The sequence below is a fragment of the Furipterus horrens genome, unplaced genomic scaffold (genome assembly GCF_987537825.1).
Source record: "Furipterus horrens unplaced genomic scaffold, mFurHor1.1.pri manual_scaffold_11, whole genome shotgun sequence".
Lineage (NCBI taxonomy): Eukaryota > Metazoa > Chordata > Mammalia > Chiroptera > Furipteridae > Furipterus > Furipterus horrens.
The window spans coordinates 55,588,027-55,610,270 of record NW_028327181.1 but is presented as its reverse complement, the minus strand read 5'-3'; the positions used below and the strand labels follow the sequence as shown (position 1 = coordinate 55,610,270).

The following is a 22,244-nucleotide window of genomic DNA, read 5'->3' as shown; positions in this document are numbered from 1 at the left end:
TCTAAAAATAAATAAAATCTTTTTTAAAAAAAGAATATAATTAGTATCTTTCTTGTCAGCAAATTTGTTGTGCATCAGAAAAACCAAATAAAAAACAAAGGGGAAAGGAGATTCAGCCTCCAAATATTCATTAACCAATTATTTTTAAAGTTCTTTTTTTTAATCTTGTAAAACCACAGAGAAAAAGAAAACAGTAAGAAGAAAAACAGAACTGCCAAATCTTCAGGGCAAGAAAGAAACATGATGTCTTCAGAATGTTTTAATTTCAACAACCCGGTCTTCGTCCCACGGGTCGCATTCTAAAACCCTGTGTTTACCTGATGACTTGAATCTTCAGTGCTCTGCTTTATGAAGTCTTCTAGCTCCTTTTTGTCTTTCATTGTCTTCTCTAACTGGTCATTTGCTTGCCTTAGCATCCCCTGTAGTTTTTTCACCTATGCAATTTTAAATGTCAATTAGAAAGAAATACCATAATTATTTTATAAACTGAAAAAAATCCATACCTCCAAAATTGTTTTTAAAAATTTAATCTTTTCTTTCTCTGAAAAATATCTTAGATTTGTCAATTCAAGGGAAAGAAAAAAGAGATAAATGACCTAATTTAATGACTATACTTAGCTTCCTGTTAACAAATCACTTTTCACATACATTATCTCATTTTAAATGTCTGCTTTTCCTTCTCTGTCCTCTGGGCTACACTGACTCTCTGACTCTAGTATATCCTGTCTCCTACCTACAATCCACACTAACTCCATACATTTCTTCTCCTAATAATATTACCATTTCAGTACTTAAAATCCCTAAGTGTCTCCTAAAGTCTTCAGGGTAAAAATTAAATCCCTTCAATCATCACCCCTGTCTCAGTGATCCCATCACAACTATCCCCCTGTAGCTCCCTCACCCGTTATTTTATCATACATAGGCACACACACCTTTTGTCCAGCGACATGACCTGTTCATACTTCCTAGAACATATCATTTTCCTTCATAACTCTGCTCTTTTGTACATCTTTCCTCTCCTTAAACAGCCTTTCCCCACTTCTTTTCCAAATTAATTTTAATCCAGCTCCAAAAGAAATTTAACTCAAGTGTTACCCACAAGCGTTACTCAGCTGAGCCCAAAATTAAGTGAGATGCCCCTGTCCCTCCTCTAGTTCTGTGTACATCTCAGGCACAAACTATACTGACGAGACAGTTTGGCTGGCAGCCCTGAAAGCCCTTTATGGGCAGTAAGTATTACGTTCTACCTTCACCTGGACCCAGGATTCAGCAAAATGCCGAGCAACAGTTGAAGCACGCATAGATGCAGGAAATCAATGCCAATGACATCTGAAAATATTAAACTATCATTCTAATACACTTAAACTTATTTTGAAGACTAAGGGAACAATCTTCACAACAAAGAACAATCAGAAAATATAAGAAGAAAAAATCTTTTCTTTACACATACTTTCACAAGCCTCCTCTCACAAAATTCCACGTTATTTCCTAAATGTTATCAAGGAGCCCATTATTTAGGACTGTCTGTAAAAGGTACTTTTCAATTTCAGCATACCCGATCAACCTAATCTTAATTTCTGTGACCCTGTAAATTAACCTGATCTATTCAGCACATTTATGACAAGAAGTACGCTATAAGCAAGATTCCAAATACTGATTAATATAAAATTCAATTAAGTGTTTAATAGTCAACCTCTCATCTCCCTAAATCTCCACATCATAATGCATTTCCCACGCGCACACACTCACGACACCGTCATTTTTAGGCCCCAGGCAGAAGGGGCAGGTTGGGGGGGAAGATGCACCAGTGCTTCTGAAAGAACCGAGCTGCCCGTGTGGTGCTGGGCAAGCTAATGAGGCGAAGAGGCCCTAGTGCTCCCACTGGAGCTGTAACTGACACTGCACGTACCAGACTATTTCATATTTAATGAGATGGACACACTTCACAAAGCAAGTCAGAGGGGAAAAAAGCAATTAATTCTGCACCTTCAATGAAAACTACAGTTCACCAATTTGGCATACCCCAAAGAAACTCACCTGTTCTCTTGTTTCAGCCTCCTGAATCTGAATCCCTTGTAACTGTTTTTCATAATTGGAACACATATCACAACGTCTACCAAGTTTATTTCCAGCATTATGTACCTGAAGGACACCAAAATAATTCCACGTTACAAATTTGAGGAGCACATGCACAGTCTTACCTATGTCACTCAAAGTAGAACACGGAGTAAACAGTTTCTTCAGGGACTTAAGGCAGTAAGTTACAATATAGGGCTGGATTCTAAAGTCACAAGCTCTAATACAAGTATGATAGGGAAACAAGGGACACAACTTTACCACCAAGAGACTAAGTGCCACCAAACACCATATTTGAGGAAAACACAAAGCAAGAAAAAGGTACAACACCGTGGCACTCCCAATTTATACCCAACCAGGGAAGGGGATGGGAGGAGGAACCAGTGCCAATTAACCATTTCACCTGCTCCAATTACAAAGCTGGTATGAAACTATTAATTAGCACCTTCTTGCAGGTTAGAGAACAGTTTCCTTCAGGCTTAATAAGCTGTTCTACTTACTGATTAACAGCTTCTTTAAAAGAGAAGTAGCCCTGGGTAAAGGAAAGCACTGCAAGTCAGAAAACCTGGATTCTACCCCAGGTTTTACTGCTAAGTCAAAGAGGAAACTTAAGCAATTCATTTGACCTTTGAGCTAATTTCTTCATCTGTGAACTGGAGACAATCATGTCCCGACTGTCTCATTATTACCAAGAAGCTCAAAGAGATGAGGTATGATTTGTAATCTGTAAAGCACTATGCAAGTATTTATTTTTTATCTCCTATCTTACTTTTGAATTGCAAACACTATTAGGAGGAAAATTAACCTCACTGGATGTTGCCTTTTTTTCTCTTTCATATTTTCCACCCTCTCCTTAAATTCACTCTCAGCATCAACTGCTGACAAGCATTTGCACTTTAGATCTCAAGGAAAGATGAAAAAGTAGGAATGCTGGAATACACTGAGGCTATAGAAACTGCAACACAAACCAAGGTCAGGCTACTTTAACTTAGCTATGCTACTCAGGAAGACTCCTCCAGCTTCAGAGGTGTGACTTCAGGGTAGAGAAGTTCACAGTCACTGCAATTAGCTAGTTAGCTCCTTCTCTGTCATAACCACCTGAATAACTAGAGCAGACTATGACAAGGGTCAGACCCAACGAGTTAACACCCACCTGCTAGAATCATGTGCATGTACTTACTCCAGGAGCTATCTTCTAAATGAACACTGAATCCCCAAGTTACCCCGTATCGCTCAAAGTGATCAAGAGGAAAGAAAAGAACTCACCTCTTTCTGCAGGAGATTCCATTCGGTCTCACTGACTAAGCGATAACCACTGGGAGACACATAAGCACTTTCCATACCCTGGGTGACACTGGAGAGGAGAGACGCCGTCTCTTCTTGTTCTGGCGTCATTGCCTTGATTGCTCTCTCCTGATCTTTGGTTAACATAAACCCACTTGGCATCTGCAGCGACCCAAGGGAGGCAGTATCGAAGTTCTCAGACACTGAATCTGCTCCTACCAGTGGTCCAAAATCTGACTCGTCGAGGTTCCCTGCAGATTTTGCTTTGTAGTTATAGCCTAAAGCTTTGGATTGCAGTGAGCCTGAGGTTCCCAAGCTGTCCGTAGACTGTGCTCTCCTGAGTCCTTCTTTAAACATGTCATTGTCCGATTTACTGAATGGATCTCCAGATGGCAACAGTAAATCTGCATCTAAGGAATGGACTGAACCATGGGTACTATCTAAATGCTCCTGAAATGTGAAAATATATATCGTCACATTAGACAATTTTCTGCATTTTCAAAAAGGAAAACTACTAGATATTAAAAGTACTTTGACACATTACACATAATAATCATTAGTGTGTTACCTTCATGTATTTATTAAACATTTATTGTCTTCTATAGGCTCAGCGCTAAACCAGGCACTCAGGATACAACTGTGAGCAAGATACAGCTTATATCTGTGATATAAGCAAAATACAACTTGCATCCTGTGACTGAAGATACAGCTGTGAGCAATATCAGCCCTCAAGATGCTTACAATTTCATGAAAAAATAAACAACCAGGCGATCAGAATATCATATTTAATAAAATGATAGGCTATAACTATGTACTTAATGCTTTGGTAGCTCAAGGAGAGGAATTTAGTTCACACATACGATGTCAGAGATTTCCTGAAATTCAGTGCTGAGTATGTTGAATATGAGATGCCTGTTGTATATCCAAGTGCAGATGTCCACCCAACAGAGGGACATATAAGTCTTTAGATAGAGATTCTGGAGTAACCATCGTATAATGATAATTAAATTCACAATAGCAAATCAAAAAACCTAAGATGAGTGTGTAGAATGAGAAGAAGGTTAAGGGCAGAACCCTGAGAAACACATTTTGGGGATCGATGGAGGAAGGAGCAGCCCGAGTGGCAGAAGGGAAGCGAGGGTAATGCTGGAAGTCGAGTTTCAAGCAAGGTGTAATTAACACATAAGTGAAAGAAGCCAGACACAAAAGTTACAGACATTGCTGGATTTCAAATATATGAAACATCCAGAATAGGTAAGTCCATAGAGACTGAAAACAAACTAGTGGTTGCCAGAGGCTGAGAGGAAAAGAGAAAGGGGAGTGACTTCTTAATGGATCCTTTTGGGGGTGATGAAAATGTTCTGAAGGTAGACAGAGGTGACAGTTGCATAACAGTATAAGTGTACTAAATGCCACTGCCCTTTACTATTTTCTTTCCTTTTAAAAAATGTTTTGTCTACTACTGCACTTAAAGTGGTTTATTTTATATTATGTAAATTTCACCTCAGTTTTTTTTTTTAAAGGTGGTGCAGCACATTCTCAAAGTCTGAAAGCATACCAGTGCCATTCTGTGATGGATTTGTACAGCCAATGCAGGATCAGAAAACAAGGAAAATACAGCAAGTTTTTCTTGAAACTAAATATACTGAACTTAAAGTACCAGACTTTAAGATAACAGTCTCTCTACTTTTTGTGGTTAAATACCTTTCCTTTTATGAACTAGAAAAGACTGTGGAATACAATATTTTTTTTAAAGATTTTATTTATTTTTAGAGAGGGGAAGGGAGGGAGAAAGAGGAAGAGAAACCTCGAGTTGCCTCTTGCATGCCCCCACAAGTGGGGACCTGACCTGCACCCCAGGAATGTGCCCTGACTGGGAATCGAACCAGTGACCTTTCAGTTCACAGGCCGGCACACAATCCACTGAGCCACACAAGCCAGGGCTACAAATTTTTTTTAATGTTTAAAAAATATATTTATATCATTACTTGGTATTACATAAAATAGTTGACAACTTTCAATGTTAATTTCTCCATTTTTTTCTTTTTAAAAATGTTTCCATCTGTGAAATTCAGATGACTAAGGAACACAAATCCAGTATATATTAAACTAGCTATGGCAAAGGTCCCAAAGAAGTATCCTAATAAAAATTGGGAACCCATTCTGTGAACTTATAAAAGAGCCTAACAGCTAGTGCTACCGTATACAATGCTGCTATAACACAAAGAGGGAAGGGGCCAGGGGCAGAAAAGTTGTGATGGCCAATTTAAAAACACCACACTACCATGACGGTAACAGCATAAGGAACACTTCTACAGGAAGTGTAAACTGTTAGGTTTCCAAAAGATGATTCAACAATATGTTCTAATACCTTAAAAATGTTTGTATCCTCAAACTCAGCAGTTCTTTCCCCAAGAGCTTATACTAAAGAAGCAATCAGATAACTCCATAATAATTTTTGTACAAGGAAGAATTATATATAACAGCATTATGGCATTTTTAATAATGAAAAATTTTATACTAATAAAAATGGAACCAACTTGACTATATATATTAGTGTGTAAACAGTGTTGTTGTTTTTATTTTCTACATTTTGCAGTATTTTTGACATTTTGGGACCTTGCTAGTCAGGGAGAGACTGCCCCTCCCAAGCCAGCTAATACCTAGAATGAACAACTTGCCTACAAACACGCCTTTTAAATACAAATCAACCAATCCTGAGTCCATATCCCCAACTAATTCCTTTATCTCTTACACACCAAGCCAGTATTAACCCTACCCCAAAGCCACTGAAATTATTCAAACTGGCCAATCTTACGCTGTTTACCCTGCCCTGCTTTCTGTTTTCCTCAAAAACCCCAATAATGGCTATAGCCCATGCTCTCCCCTTGCTCCTGTTCTGTCTCATGACCAACTCTGGTTCTTCTCCATGTGGTTCTGCATGGTGGTCATGACTCTCATTTCTAAGAGGGCTGTGAATATATTAAACTTTTCTTTCACTGGCACTGACCTCTCCATGTCATCACCCAGTCACCTGGACAATTTAAAACATGGACGCAAACCAATTAGTATGAGATTAAAGAATTATTGTACATTTACATGCTGAAATACGTCAGCCATTAAATATCATTTTTGAAGAAAACATTTACTGATGTGTCAGAGCCTTTAAAAACACACTTAAGTGGGGGAAAATGATACATAAAAGATTATGTAGAGTTACAATTGGATTATGTTTAAAAAGTGCAAATAGAAACACATCCACGTTAACTTTGGAAATAAAAATTTAAAGAGGGAAAGGAGAGGTTCATACCAAAATATTATTGGTAGTTATCTCTGGGCAGTAGAATTACCTACCAGTTATTTTTATTTTATATACCTTCCTGTATTTTCCATAATGTACATAATGAACACACATTACCTTTGTAGTGCAAAATGCATATTCTAAGCATCAAGTTAAAGAAGATATGAGGTCTTACAAATTTAAATGTTTTTTATCAATAAATCTAAGTTTCCAAAGCATTCTATATTAACTTTAAACCAACAGGCTAAAATAAATTGTCATGATTCTCAACACAAAACAAATACGTAAAATATAAGATCTGAAAGTCTAAAAGATATATTTTTTAAAGATCTTATTTATTTTTAGAGAGAAGGGAAGGGAAGGAGAAATAAGATAGAAATATCAATGTGTGGTTGTCTCATGTGCCCCCAACTGGGGATCTGGCCCACAACCCAGGCATGTGCCCTGACTGGGAATCGAACCCGTGACCCTTTGGTTCGCAGACCAGCACTCAATACACTGAGCCACACCAGCCAGGGCTAAAAAATATTTTGAATGTCAGGAAATAAAGTTATACACAATATATCATAGATCTGTTAAGACAGAATCAAAATAAGAAAAGGCTTCATTGCAAATCACAAAAATCTCCCTTTTCCTATTTTCCTGCTAAAATATTTCTGGAAAAGTTTGAAACTTTTTCAAACATTTCTGGACACACAAAAAACCACATAATATTTGGCAGTGCCAAAAGTTGAGACATTCTCCTGGGAATCTAACTATTAAAAAAAAATACACAGAGAATCAGGGCAAGTGGTCTTCAGTGTATGATCCAAAACAAAGAATGCAAAAAAACAATTACATCATACTTTTCAATGTCCACTAGGATTTTTTCAACTTTTTTTTTAATGTCAAACAATCCATAAACATGGAAATATAAGCCAACAGGAAGATTATACATGGCTCAGAGTAAATCTGTGAAATAAACAGAAACATGATACCTCCGAAAGTGATACCTCGAATTTAACTGAAACTGACTTACCAAGCTGAGAAAGGAGATAGGGAGAGGAGAGTATGAAATTTTAAATAGCAGGGACAGTAAAAACAAGGCATATGAACAATGACAGTAAGTAGAAAGATCTGGCTGTGATGAAATGGATAGCACAGTAAGGATGAAGGGTCTTTCAATTGTGAAGGTCCTTATATCCCAAGCTAGGGACCTTTTTAAATTGTTTATCCTAAAGACAAAGAGGGGCATTTCCGTTATTGAAAAGGAGATACCAACATGAGTCTTGAAGAATAAATGGAAGGATTTCAATACTCAGAAAGGCAGAGGGCAATAAGCATTCCAAGTGAAGAAACCGACATGCAAGGAGGGGAATGCAGTACAAGATAAAACCGAATGCATATTATGAACGGTCTGAGTGAGGAATTTGTACTTAATTACGTAAGCAACGGGAGTCAGTGGTAGCTTCTGAGCAGGGGTGTGGCCTGACTGCAGCTGCCCGTAAGAAAAATAAATCTGACAGCAGCACTGGGGGAGGAGTGGAATGGGACAGGCTGAGACAGGAAACCTGATGAGGAGGCCCTTGCCACAGTGGGGACTAGAGGTAATGGAGCCATAGGAACACCACCACACACTTCCCACCTCCAGGTCTCTCTGCTCTACCCACTCCCAACACCTGAAATGTTCTACGCTGCCCCATCACAATCTGCCAAACCGCACCTACTATTCTCAGGGCTTAAGGCCTAATACTAGTTAATACTTAATATATGCTATAGGAGTTAAGTGTTTCAATACTTTAGATAATCTCTTTTAAACAAAAAGCTCAAAGTATTAGCAACATTAACTACACATATAAAAGAAGATTATGCAGATATTAAAGATTTCTCCTAATGTTCTACTTTTGGAACCACTGGATAAAATAACATCTAATTATTTCAGAGACTGTGAGAGAAACTGCAACATGTTTCATATAGTACTACTTATAACACCATAAAAATGACTGCAAGTAAATATTATCATTTTACTAATTTTCAACAAGTAGTCATACACTTCCCATATGAACAATGTAATTGATTATCATAGGAGAAGCTAAAATGGTATATAATTATTTTAATTACAAATTCGCCATACCTCTTCATTTGATAACTGGGCTGAAGATTCTTCATGAGTTAAAGCACACACTACTGGTAGTTTTACTTCTTCCTCCACATCTGTTTTTTTGTGGTCCTTTCTCTTATTAAGTCTTTGTTGTTCATCTTCTTCCTGAAAGTTAGGAAGAAAAATACATATATTACACGAGTAATCTGTATTTATGATACCACTCAAAACAAACAAACAAAAAACAACAAGAACTTTATGATGAGAGAATGCTGGACACTTAAGCTTATTTGTTTTGTAATCACATGTGAGGGTATCTGGTCGTAAAAAAAATGTTTTAATACTATAGGCACAAAGTATGAGCCCTAGAAAAAAAATAGATCATGAAACAGCTTCCAGAAAGTATATCATGTAAAAGGCAAACAAAAGAAAGCAAACCACCCCCTCTTCTTCAAATCATCCAAGAAAGAAAATCTACATAGAACATTCCTTCACATTATTGTAGAAAACAAATAGGAAAAAGTTACTACTTATCCATTAGAAAGATGTACAAATTCATATGAAATACAAAAGGAATGACTGAAGTGGGTGAAATCATTCACCCGACAAAGAGGGGTAAGACGCCTTTAATGCCTAGTGCAAAGGACACACACACAATCACAATACTACACAAGTATGCTTTTTTAAAATGACTGATTTCACATGAGAGCGCTAGACAAGCGGACCCCAGAAAGTAACACTTTAGCTGAATCTTGAAGAATCAATAAGATGCCAATTTTGCGAGAGGAGACAAGCAAGGGTTCCAGGGAGAAAGGAAGCAGGTACAGGGCACCGGCAGCCATGTGACACCACACTGAATACTCTGATGTGAATGAAAAGAGGTCAGCACACGAGGAATGAGGTGGGTGGAAGGGTGGTGATGGTTATGTGCCTAGACTCTGGAATCAGAGACTGGCTCAAACCTCAGATCTGCCATTGGTCCCCACTTCATTTGGATAGTATTACTGGTGTTTTTTGGTAATTTTAAAAATGTTATTAATTTTAGAAAGAGAAACAACAATTTGTTGTTCCACCTATTCATGCATTCATTGACTGACTCTTGTATGTGCCTTGACCAGGGACTTAATCCACAACCTCGGCGTATCAGGACAATGCTCTAACCAACTGAGCTACCCAGCCAGGGGAAAACTCAATATTTCTTTCCTTTTTTTTTTTTTTTTGAAAGATTTTATTTATTTATTTTTAGAGAGAGGAGAGGGAGGGACACACCAATGTGTGAGAGAAACATGGACTGGTTGCCTCTTGCACGCCCCCAACTGGGGACCTGGCCCACAACCCAGGTACCTACCCAGAAATCAAACCAGAAACCTTTCGGTTCGTAGGCCGACATTCAGTCCATTGAGACACACTAGCCAAGGCAAAGCTCAATAAATTTTAATAAGGGCTTTAAGTGACCAATTATAGGAAGTAAGACTTTTAATGGGCTACAGTAAGGGCATGATTAGATCTTTACTTTAGAATCTGAATACTTAGGTTGACTGTCTACATTCAAAATGAACAAGTCAGAATTAAGAAACAGAAAAGAAAATTAAAAAGAATGAAACTTCTGAAAAACAAAATCTAACCTAAGTCATATAAGGTAATCTAAAATATTTCTAATAATACCTTAAAAAGCTTCTACATAACCATCCTGGGGGAATAACTGAACACACACACACAACAGGGTTTAGGGCATCAGCTGCAACACTGTTTAAAGTGACACACACATGCCCACTGCAAGGAGAAGGGTTAAGTCAATTAGAGCATATCTATGCTACTAGCTAACAGCAGACAGATCTCTGATGTGAAAATATATCCCAGATAACGCTATGAGAAAAATAAGTTAGAGAATAAACTATGATACCAGTTGTATTAAAAAAAAATTTCCTAAACATACACTAATAAATACATAGAAATGGTCCAGAAGACTACCTTCCAAACTGACTACCCTTGACTTAAAAAGTGGTTACTTCTGGGAAGGGAGGTATGGGAGGTATCAAGGGACACTTTTTTCACTTTATCACTTTATATTTATAATTTTACTTTGTACTTAAAAACAAAATATTTTTAACATAAGAATATATTTGTATATTACTCAAGTAATTTAAATACTCTTTTAAATCATAAGAAGCAAACAGAATCTTGGGTATGCAGCACTCTAGACATCTCCCTTCACCTGTCGCTCAGCCTCTCCATCCCCACCCTGTCACCTTCTAATGAGGCTTTTAGAGCAATGTCACGGAAGACTTAGCCTGGATTAACACACTTCAAGAGCCCTTGGAGAACTGGACAGAACTGCAGAGGAAACATTTCTCAGAAATATGCACTGTTGCACCCTGCAGTCTCTGAAGCGGATCATTTCTAAATGTATTTTCCTCCAGGCAAGGCCATTTCTGAAGTTGAAAAACAAAATCCCTCAAATGCAGCTATGATGTTTTTTGAAATGTCATAATTTCAAGATTTAGTCAACCTCTAATATGCACAAAGCAAGGCAGTCACACATATGTGGGTGGGTCAGGGTGCACTATTAAAAAAGTAACCAAGTCCTACAAAAACGCTATTCACCTGATCTTTCTTTTTCAGTTCTTCAACTTGCCGGAGCTGCTCGGAAGTCAGCACAATCTCCATTCGCTGCATGTCCCTCATCAGCAAACGCTGAGATTCCAGGAACTGGTCATTGGCCTTCTGCCACGTATGTTTTAACTGGTTGTGTTGCTGTCGCTCTTGCTCCAAGAGATGGCAAACTGTAACAATTCCCCCCAATCAAAACCACTGAATTTTAATAGTAGGCAATACAGTATTTCCCAAATTTCTCTAACAAAAATAAATAAATAAGTAAATAAGTAAGTAAATAAATAAATAAATAAATATATATATATATATATATATATATATCTCCTTTCCACAGCGTCACACACATAACAAGTATTCTAGGGAATACACTGGGAAACGTTGCTCTAAAGGCCAAAGGTTTAGTAAGCACTCCTAACTCTCTTTAATACAGTCTGATACAGGAATCCTTGAGCCCATTTAGTTCTGATCTCTCAGGATAAGTCAAAGAATCTTTGTGTTGTTGATACTCATCAGCTCAGCTATCCTCTATGGAAAAAAAAAGAGTAGGTAGCATCATCTCTCTACCCCCCTACTCAGCCACCCAAGCCAGAAACTCAAGAGAAAACTCATATTTCTTACATTTCCTCACCCAACACATTCAGAAGCCTACTAATGGGACAGAAGCCTACAAATGCTACTTACTGCGCAGTACGGCACAGCCATCTTCTGCCTGAGATCAGCCCTCATAATTTAGACAACTACCACAGTGGTCCCTTTATTACTCCTCCTGCCATTAGCCTCGTCCTCTCTATTCTATCCTCCACCCTGCTATTAAAATCAACTTTCTAAAATGCAAAATTAATATCATCATTCACTAGTTTAAAAGCCTTCAGAGAAGCCAGATACAAAGGCCACATATTGTATAATCCTATGTACAAGGAAATCCAGAGTAGGCAAATCTACAGAAACAGAATGTAGGCTAGTGGCTGCCAGGAGCTGGGAGAGAGGAGAGAACAGGGATGTCTGGCAACAGGTACATAATTTCTTTTGGAATAATAAAATGTTCTGAAATTAAAGTATATTAAAAACCACTGAATTGTACACTTTAAAAGAGTGAACTTCGTGCCATGTGAATTATATCTCAATAAAGATATCTAAGAAAAAATTTTAAACCCTTCAGACGCTCCTTAATGCCCACAGGATAAAGGTCTCTGTGATCTGGCCCATGTCTACCTCTCCCATTTCACATTTTGCGCCACTGCCTCTGCGTCCTAATTTTGCAGAACTACACTTCTTTCACTTCCTTACCTTGTTGCACCACATGCAAACGGCCTTGAATGTTACGCTCATCTCCGAAAAATACCTACCCGTCTTTCAAAACTCCACTTAAGAATAACTTCTTTGGAGAAGCCTATCTGTGGCACTGCTGCCTCCTAACACACTTCCAACCCGAGTCCCTCTGACAGGCAACTGCACCAACGGGGTTGCGTACCTCATTCCAATTTAGGCTGTCATTATGCTGCTGCTTAATCTTTATCTGTCTTCTTTTCATTCAAATACTATTTTTCAGTGTGAGTGCTTCAGTATGGAAGTGACTCTATTCCCCATACTCATTTGAGTGAACCTCCTCAGATACTTTTCCAGATATATTAGAAAGGTTTGGCAGTCTTATGCTATTTCTGGAAGAGTTGGGGCACATAGCTTAAACATAAATTTTTTTTTTCTTGATATCCTTTCAGAGTTTGGGGGTCTTTTTCACTGCAGCAGCACATCTGGGAAATGTTTCCTGAAAGCCAAAGACTCAAACCTTGGGTTATTTTCATAACATTTTATGAAATAATTCTGTACACTTATGTAATTTCAGCTTTCCACTACTTGGGGGAAAAAAACTAACTTATATGCAAACTTAAATTACTTACGGAAGAACTATATTTTCCATAGCATTTGATATATAATTGGTTTCTTTTGTAACCCCATGTATTTTATGGATTAAAAACATTATTCTGAAAGGGCTTCACAAATCTGCCAAGAGTCCATGACACAAAAAAGTTAAGAACCCCAGGTATACAGGAATCACTAGAAGAATTCAAGACAAAAGAATATTTTTATTTTAATGGGGAAAAGATGGGCCTTCTTCCTCTATTCTGGGAAAAGTCAATATCTGCATCACTCTGCTACCAGACTAGTGAAATCAAAATTGTCCCTTATAAACAGGAACATTACTTAAGGACACCAGAATATATTATCTGTCCTCTCTGTCCCAAATTCACTTTTGCTAATCCACCTCCATCAAAATGGGTCCAGGGCAAAAAAAGTCTAAGCAAAAGTTCCCAGCTCTATTATCTTTTGGCCAAGAGCTCATGCCCTGTGAAGTGGTTACTGCAGTACCGGAAGAAAGAGACGCCAGTAACAACCTAAGTATCTTTAGTAGACCTCACCTCTCCAGATCTTCATGGGAATATTCAAGCTAACTGCGAAGCTTAAATTAAATCACTAACATATTGAACTGGTATTTTAAGATGTCATTATTTTGTTAATCAATATCACAGTTCTCTTAGAGACTAAGATAAAAAATAAACAGAATATATATTTACCTTCATGTAATTCCTTCCGCAGTTTCTCAGCATCTTCTTGTAGAACAGATTTCTGAGTATTCAAAACAGCTACATACATCTCTAGGTCAGTCCTACAAGATTTCTCAGCCTCCAGATAATGATTCAGTTCTTTAACCTGAAACAAGACATAATCCTATTAAACTACAATTTACATACTTACTATAGAAAACTGGAAAAATAACTATAATTAACAGTAGGCAAGTAGGCATTACCTATAATCATATCACAAGAGTAAATATACAATTGAGATTACACATAACAGTTTTGTACCTTCTTTTCAAAAAGGTAGTTCCAATTTGTATTCCCAGAGCACCACATACATTTGCTCATTCTATCACATGCTCAGTAACACCAGGTTGTTGTTTTTATTTTAAACAGTAGTTACTGTCTAAGGATAAAAATAGTACCATAACCTTATAAGTTTGCTTTTCTTTTATTTCTAATGAGGTAATTCCAAGTGCCTTAAATTTATAAAAAGGCAACATTTCCACAAATACACATATTCACGGAAGTAAAAAAAGAAGAAGTCATGATGAAAAAAATAACTGGTCTCATACTGTACAAACTGAATCTTGAAGACAAATGCAGAATAATTTTTAAAATCACATCTTTTAAAAAACTACTTTATTTCTGTTGAAGAATCAGCTATAATGTTCAAATTCAAACAATTTAGTATAAACATGAAATAATTATAACCAAAATAAAAAGCAATCTTCTCCTAGAAAGTGATTATTGAATGACTTGTTTCACCCTGTCTTAGAAACTGTCCATCCATTGGCTATTTACTTAACTTACAACTTCTTCAAATGGTTATGTCTAATTTAATTTTTAAGGTTATTTTCATGGCTTTTATCTTCCCAGTTTTTCAATCATGAAATAGCTGAAACATGCAATAGCTGACTGATCTGTTATCTTTACTCCGAGACTATTATTAATACAATAGAGTAGTACTGGTCACAGACTAAAATAATTATTTAAAGCAGCCATTTGCTTCACTGGAGGTTGTCAGACAATCAAAAAGATATTAACCAGCCAGTCTGGCTCAGTGATTGGAGCATCATCCTATAAACCAAATGGTCACGGGCTCAATTCCTGGTCAGGGCACACACCTAGGTTGCAGGTTCGGTCCCCAGTTGGGGCATGTACAAGAGGCAACCGATCAATGTTTCTTTCACTTTCTCTCTCCCTCCCATCCCCTCTCTCTAAAATCAATAAGCATGTGTTCGAGTGAGCATTTAAAAAAAAAAAAAAAAGATACTAACCAAGTATGACAAAGTGCTGGCTGTTGTGAGGCATTTTCCCTATGACCTGGAGAGGGTGATAATTCAGTTGGTAGTAAGAGAGTCAATATGGCAGATATAAAATGGTGGTATATAACCACTAATTCTATCAGTTATTACTTCTTAGAACAAATATTTGACTCAATTAGTAATTAATAAATTCCTAAAATTCAAAAGCTGTTGAGGAGAACTCTGGGAAAACGGCAGCAAAGTATGTGAATTTCCTTGAATTCCACACACCCTAACAACAGAGCTACTAAAATAAAACCAAAAACACATGGGTATCTACAAAAAAAAAAAAAAAATGATAAACAGGAGTTGGGGACAAACTACTGAAGCAGTACCAGCATCTGTGCAGAAAGTAACAGAAAACAACAAGGGCCCTGAGAACCCCAAAATGGTCAACTAGGGCTCCAACGTGACAATAGCAGCTGGGACTGGGAGCGTTTCACACACTCCAACAGCGGGTGAACACTACAGATTTGTGCTGTAAGACATGATCTGGTTAGAGTAAAACGGTATCCCATTTTCACTTACATTTCCTGGACTTTAATGAAGTTCAGTATCTTTCCACATTCCTTGACTATTGTGATTTTCTCTTCTTTCAGTCAATATTATTGTCTTATATCAAACATTTTTGTACCCCAGAACATTTTCTTTTTTTAACATCTAAGTTTTAAAAATTTGCTTCCACTCTTATGGTTTTTAATTCATTCAAATTAATATTTGTAAAGTGTGAGATGGAAAGCCAATTTCACTTAATTCCATATTTATAATTATTTTTAAAAGCCTGTTTTTTAACAATCCTTTCTTTTCCCACTGATTAGTAATGCCACCTGTCATATATCAAATTTTCATATATGGTTCTATTTCTGGGCTCTCTAGTCTGTTTCACTGGTCCATTTGCTTATCCCTAAACCAATAACAAACTATCTAAAACAGTAGCTTTATCATAAGTGTTAGTATCCGGGTAGGTAGGGCAAGTCTCCTCACCTTTCTTCTTAAAATTTTTGCTAGATATATTTCCAATCCTTTGCTTGTCCATATGAATTCTAGGATCTACTTATCAAGTTCTTAACTGGATTTCTGAGTGGAATATTGAATTCGTAGATTAATTTGGGGATATACTGCCTGTTTTTTGTTTGTTTGTCTTGGTTGTTGCAAGGTAGTTTTCTTTACTTGCAGCAAGTAAAGGAGACAGAAGATTCATATTCAAAGCTCTCTCTCTCTTCTAGCCATTCCTTATATATACATTGTCTGATTAATTACATGTTTTCTTTTTTTTACAGTTGGTTACAATTATTAATTGAGTTCCTGTCAAGCTTATCCTGTTTACAGATGCATCTGCAAAATGCTCCATGGTAACTAACCCAGGCTCCTTCACCATCGTCAAGCTCCTAAATATACTGCCGGCTTTAGAATACCTTATCTTTTCATTCAGGAACACACGTGTATTCAGATCTTCATTTTTAATACAGCGTGGTGCAAAAGTATATTTACAGCTGTGAGTACACAAAACAGTTTATTCTTGCATTATAATTCATTAATTATTGTATTATTTTCCATACAAACAAATGCAAGCCTACTTCTGCCTCACCCGCTATTTTTGCCTCACCCTCTACATTTCATAAAGATAATGCCAATTTTTTGGATGTTTTCTAAGTAAATTATATGAAGTAGTCCCCCCTTATCTGTGAGGGATATGTTCCAAGACCCCTAGTGGATGCCTGAAACCAAGGATAGTACCAAACCACACACATACTATATTTTTTGCTATATGTACATACACTTTATGGCTTTTGTTTGCCATATCCAAATTGCAAGCATCACTACTCCTGTGCTTTAGGGCCATTATTAAGTAAAATGAGGGCTGCTTGAACATAAGCACTATAATACTGCAGTGCGACACTGATAACTGAAATGGCTACTAAGTGACTAACGGGCAGGTCTAGCACGGACATGCTGGACAAAGGGACGCTTCACATTCCGGACAGGATGGAGCAGGAAGACGTGAGATTTCACCACCTCAGAGCAGCACACAATTTAAAGCTTATCAATTATTTATTTTTCGATTGCAGTTGACCTTGGTTAACTAAAATCCCAGAAAGTGAAACTGCGAATAAGGGGGAATTACTGTAGGGTTTTTGTTGTTGCTTTGGGGATTTTGTTGTTGTTGTTGTTTTTGCTATTGTGAATGGGATCTTTTTTCCCCGTTACATTATTTATTTTGCTATTACTGGGGTATAGAAACACTATTATTTTTGTATGTTGATCTTGTTGGAACGACTTTTGTAAATTCTTATCAGGTCTAATAACCTATTTCTGCATTCTCTTGCTTTTCTATATAGATAATCAAATCAGTTTCATCATTTTCTTTCCAGTTCTCATGCCTTATTTCATTTTTTTATTTTAAAGATTTTATTTATTTATTTTTAGAGAGAGAGGGAGAGAAACATTGATGTGAGAGAAACACATCAATCTGTAGGTATGTGCCCTGACTGGGAATCGAACCAGCAACCTTTTAGTTCGCAGGCCGGCAATCAATCTGAGCCACACCAGCCAGGGCTCTTGCTTCATTTCTTTATCTTGTCTGGCTGCATTGTCTGAACAAAATCACTGAGCATGGATCTCCTCATATTGTTCCATTCCTTAATGGTGTATGGCTGCTAAACATTCATCATTAATTATGATATTTGTTGAAGGCTTGATAAACAGCCTTTTATTAAGTTATTGGTGTTTATCAAATGTCTTTCTCAATCTAAAATAGGTTGCTCTTTTCCTATAATCTTTTTATGTGGTACATAATAATAATAGGTTTTCTGGTGATACATTATCCTTAAATTCCTGGGAATACACTTTATTGGGTAATGATTTTTTTTTTTTTTTTACTACACTCAAAAATTTTGTTTCTGTATTCCTAAATGAGATTACCTACACTTTTCTTATAGTACCTTTCTGTGGATGTGCGTGTGTGCATTTTTAATGAAGTTATACAAGTCTCTAAAACGACTTGGAGAGCTCTCACTCTTTCTCTATTGTCTAACACATTTTATAAAATATAAGGATTATTGCGCACATTCTCCTGGCTGTGAGGGTGCGCCCGGCTCTGCAGACTCGTGAATAAAGGCCTCGCTTTACTGCTCAAAAAAAAAAAAAAAAAAGGATTATTTATGTCTTTCCAGAATGCCTGGAAAAACTTGCCTGCAAAACCCATTGAATCCAATGTCTTTTGGAGGAGAGGAAACAGGAGAAAGAAAATTTTTGGCTATAAATTCATTTTCTTCAATAATTACAGACTACTTTTGCTTTCCTATTTTATCTTGAGACAGTCTTGACTTTTATTAGAAAATTCATCAAATTTATTTCATTTCAAATTTATTTGTGACACTGTACATAAATATTTATAATTTTTAAATCTCTACTGATTTGTACTTATGTCCCCTCTTTACTTTCTAATGGTTTGAGTCTTTTTTCTTTTCTCCTGATTAATCTCATTAAAGATTTGTTTATCTTATGTTTTCCATTTTTTTCATTATATTCACATTCTCATTTTTCCTTTTGCCTATTTCACTAATATCAGCTCTTATATGTGTTATTTTCTTCCATTCATAGTTTGTAATACTGTTCTATTTTTTAGATTCTTGAGTAAAAATATTCATATCACTCAAAATATTTTATAATTCCTTTTTCCATACGAGTTAATTTTTTCCATTTCCAGACATTTTATTTTAGCTATTATTTTACTATAAATAATTTAGTAAACTGTGGTCAGAGATTCTGGTCTGTATAACATCAATTCTTAGAAATTTTTTGGCAACCCCTTTGTGAACTTATGAAAATTATAATGTATCTAAAAATAGTTACTACTTGATTCTATGTACTATCCTAAGTGCTTTAAACATGTTAATTTATATAATCCTCATAATAGCCTTATGAGGCAGGTTATATTATTACATCCATTTTACAACTGAGAAAACTAAAATATGGTAAGGTTAAGTAATTTGCCCAAGGTCACTCAGCTAATTAATGCTGAGCTCTTAACTACTGTGTTTTACTACAGTATAAAATAAAGACTATTCCTTGGGTACAGGGCTCTATGCGTCTTACATCTAAATTAATCAGGTTGCTCAAAACTCCTATATCCTACTAATATTTATTTGCTTACACTATCACTTGTTAAAGGTTGGTTTAAATATCCTATTATAATTGGGAATGTCAATTTCTCCTTGTCCCTTTTTAGTTTACATATTTCAAGGCTATGTAAGGTGAATTTAAATTCATGATTGTCTTTTCTTTTTTTTAATGGAATCCCTCTTTATCACCATTAATTCTTTTCTACTACATCCTACTTGCTTCATATTACAATTGCCATATCAACTTTCTTTTGGTTAAAATCTACATATCTTTAAGTATTCCTTTATTTTCTATCTCACCTTATAGGTTTATTTTAGGTGTATCTCTTATGAGCAATATAAAGTTAGATTTTTTAAATTCAAGCTCTTTTAGGCAATTATCAGTTTACATTTACTAGGATTATTGATACATTCCCTTTTCTGCATTCCTATGCTGTGCTTCTGTTTACTATCTCTTTTCTTGTTTCTTTCTTTTAATTAGTTATTAAAATTTTTGTTATTCCCTTTGTATTTCTTTTTTGTGTCCTTATGGCCAACAAATCCAGCCATAATATAACTACATCATCTCTAAAATATCAATTACTGGGTGGTTTCAGAAAAAAAAAAAGTCAACTTTGAACAGCTTATTTTCCTTATTAAGAAAATGAATGAGATCAAGTCTCATTATGATAAGAAAATAAACACAAACTATAATAAAGCAGCACCAGCATCACTATTATGATTGTTTATATCACAGGGACAAAATCATCTCCTAGGATTTCTTTTTCTTTCTTTTTTAAAAAAAAATTTTGGCATTTTAAAAAAGCAAGATTCTTAAGATGCACAGTCTAAATTACAGTTGTTACCCCCTTAGTGATTCTAACTTTTGCTCATGGCATTAGGGCAGAATCTTGGGTTTTAAGCAAATGAATCACAATGTTTCACAACCTTTGAGGCTTCCAGCTCTTTAACCTTGTCTTCAGCTTCTGTCAGTTTGTCTTTCAAAGCTGCAATTTCTTTCTCCATGGGCATCACAACAGACCGAAGTTTTTCAGCATCCTCTTGGGCCTATGGTTAAAAAGAATTAAATACTACAACTTACTGATTTATTGCTTTTTCTAAGAAACTCTGACCCATCCATTTATTAAAAATTAGTTTAACAAATAAGTCTACCAGGCACTCAAAAAACTGAACCATATTTTACTTTAAATGTTACATTACTTTGAATGTCAAATCATAATCATAGTTTTTGCATATATTTCATTTAGAATTTGGATGTAGAAAAATAAATTCACTATGACAATTTTGACTTTGTAATTAATTAATTGACTTGGAAAATATCCTGTTATAAAAGGAAATACATATAATAAATATTTTTTTATAATTCTGGTTACTAAATTAATGAGACCATAATTTCTCAGAGTACTTAAAAGATTTTTAAACATTAGAAAAGAGAACAATGTGTTTTCTAAAATATTAGAAAATTATATTGCTGTAAAAAAGCTTTCATTGGATTGTTTGTCTTCCTGGTGTTGAGTCATGTGAGTTCTTTATATATTTTGGAGATCAAACCCTTGTCCGATGTATCATTGGCAAATATATTTTCCCATACAGTCAGTTCCCTTTTCATTTTGATGATGTTTTCTTTAGCCATGCAGAAGCTTTTTGGTATGATATAGTCCTATTTGTTTTTTTCATTATTTCCCTTGCCCTAGGAGATATATCAGCAAAATTATTGCCATGAAGGGTATCCGAAATTTTCCAGACCATGTTTTCCTCTAGGACTTTTATGGTGTCACAACTTATATTTAAGTCTTTTATTCATTTTGAGTTTATTCTGGTGTGTGCTGTAAACCAGTGGTCTAGTTCCATTTTTTTGCATGTACCAGCCAGTTCTCCCAATACCATTTATTGAAGAGGCTATCTTTACTCCATTGTATCCTCATGCCCCTTTGTCAAATACTTTATTTTATTTTATTGTTGTTCAATTACAGTTGTCCCAATTTTTCTCGTTGCTCTCCCCTGCGCCACCCCCTACTCACTCCCACAGTCAATCCCCACTTTGTTGTCCATGTCCATGGGTCCTTTAAACTTGTTCCCTAACTAGACCCTTCCCTTCTTTCCCCCTTTATCTCCCTCTACCACTGCTCTGGTTGCTGTCAGTTTGTTCCTTATTTCCCTGTCTCTGGTTCTATTTTGCTCATTTGTCAGTATTGTTCTGTTCATTAGGATCCACTTACAGGTGAGATCATATGGTATTCGTCTTGTGCTGCCTGGCTTATTTCACTTAGCATAATACTCTCCATTTCCATCACAAACAATCCAATTAAAAAATAAGCAAAGGATCTGAATAGACACTTCTCCAAGGAGGACATACAGAGGGCACATAGACATATGAAAAGATGCTCAACATCACTAGCCATCAGAGAGGTGCAAATTAAAGCCACAGTGAGATATCACCTCACACCTGTCAGAATGGCCATCATAAATAAGTCAACAAACAAGTGCTGGCAAGGATTAAAAGAAAACAACATCCATAAACTAGTAAACTGATGAGAAACTTGAGAGAGAGAGAGTGTCTGTGTGTGTGTTCATACAATGTTAATAATAGGAAATCTGCATGTGGAGTGTAGGGAACTCTATGTTATCTTCACAATTTTTCTATAAATCAAAAACGGTTCTAAAGCAAAAAGTTTAGCTTTAAAAATAAATTTTAAAAATGACAAAAAGTGGCAGATTGTGGAAATCATGAATATGAATATGAATATGTTAGAAGAATGGAAAAAAACTATCCTCATATGAATGGGTAGTTGGGGCTAGGAATAAAATTTCCAATGATAGCATCAAATACAAATTCCTCTCAACTTGAAAGAAGTGAAGGCTGTCTAGTTTAAATAAATATGT

The 22,244-nt window shown here is 36.1% G+C and overlaps 1 protein-coding gene across 1 annotated transcript in view; it reads right to left on the bottom strand.

The window, feature by feature from the left end:
* RABEP1 (rabaptin, RAB GTPase binding effector protein 1) overlaps positions 1 to 22,244 on the bottom strand; it is an 80,819-nt gene that overhangs the window by 21,174 nt on the left and 37,401 nt on the right. Inside the window, exons 5-11 of the mRNA XM_090292723.1 lie at positions 20,289 to 20,408; positions 13,928 to 14,063; positions 11,346 to 11,524; positions 8,775 to 8,906; positions 3,343 to 3,810; positions 2,038 to 2,142; positions 318 to 434 (exon numbers count right to left, since the gene is read on the bottom strand). Coding sequence (XP_090148849.1) covers positions 318 to 434; positions 2,038 to 2,142; positions 3,343 to 3,810; positions 8,775 to 8,906; positions 11,346 to 11,524; positions 13,928 to 14,063; positions 20,289 to 20,408 — 1,257 coding nt within the window. The remainder of the gene's footprint in view (positions 1 to 317; positions 435 to 2,037; positions 2,143 to 3,342; positions 3,811 to 8,774; positions 8,907 to 11,345; positions 11,525 to 13,927; positions 14,064 to 20,288; positions 20,409 to 22,244) is intronic.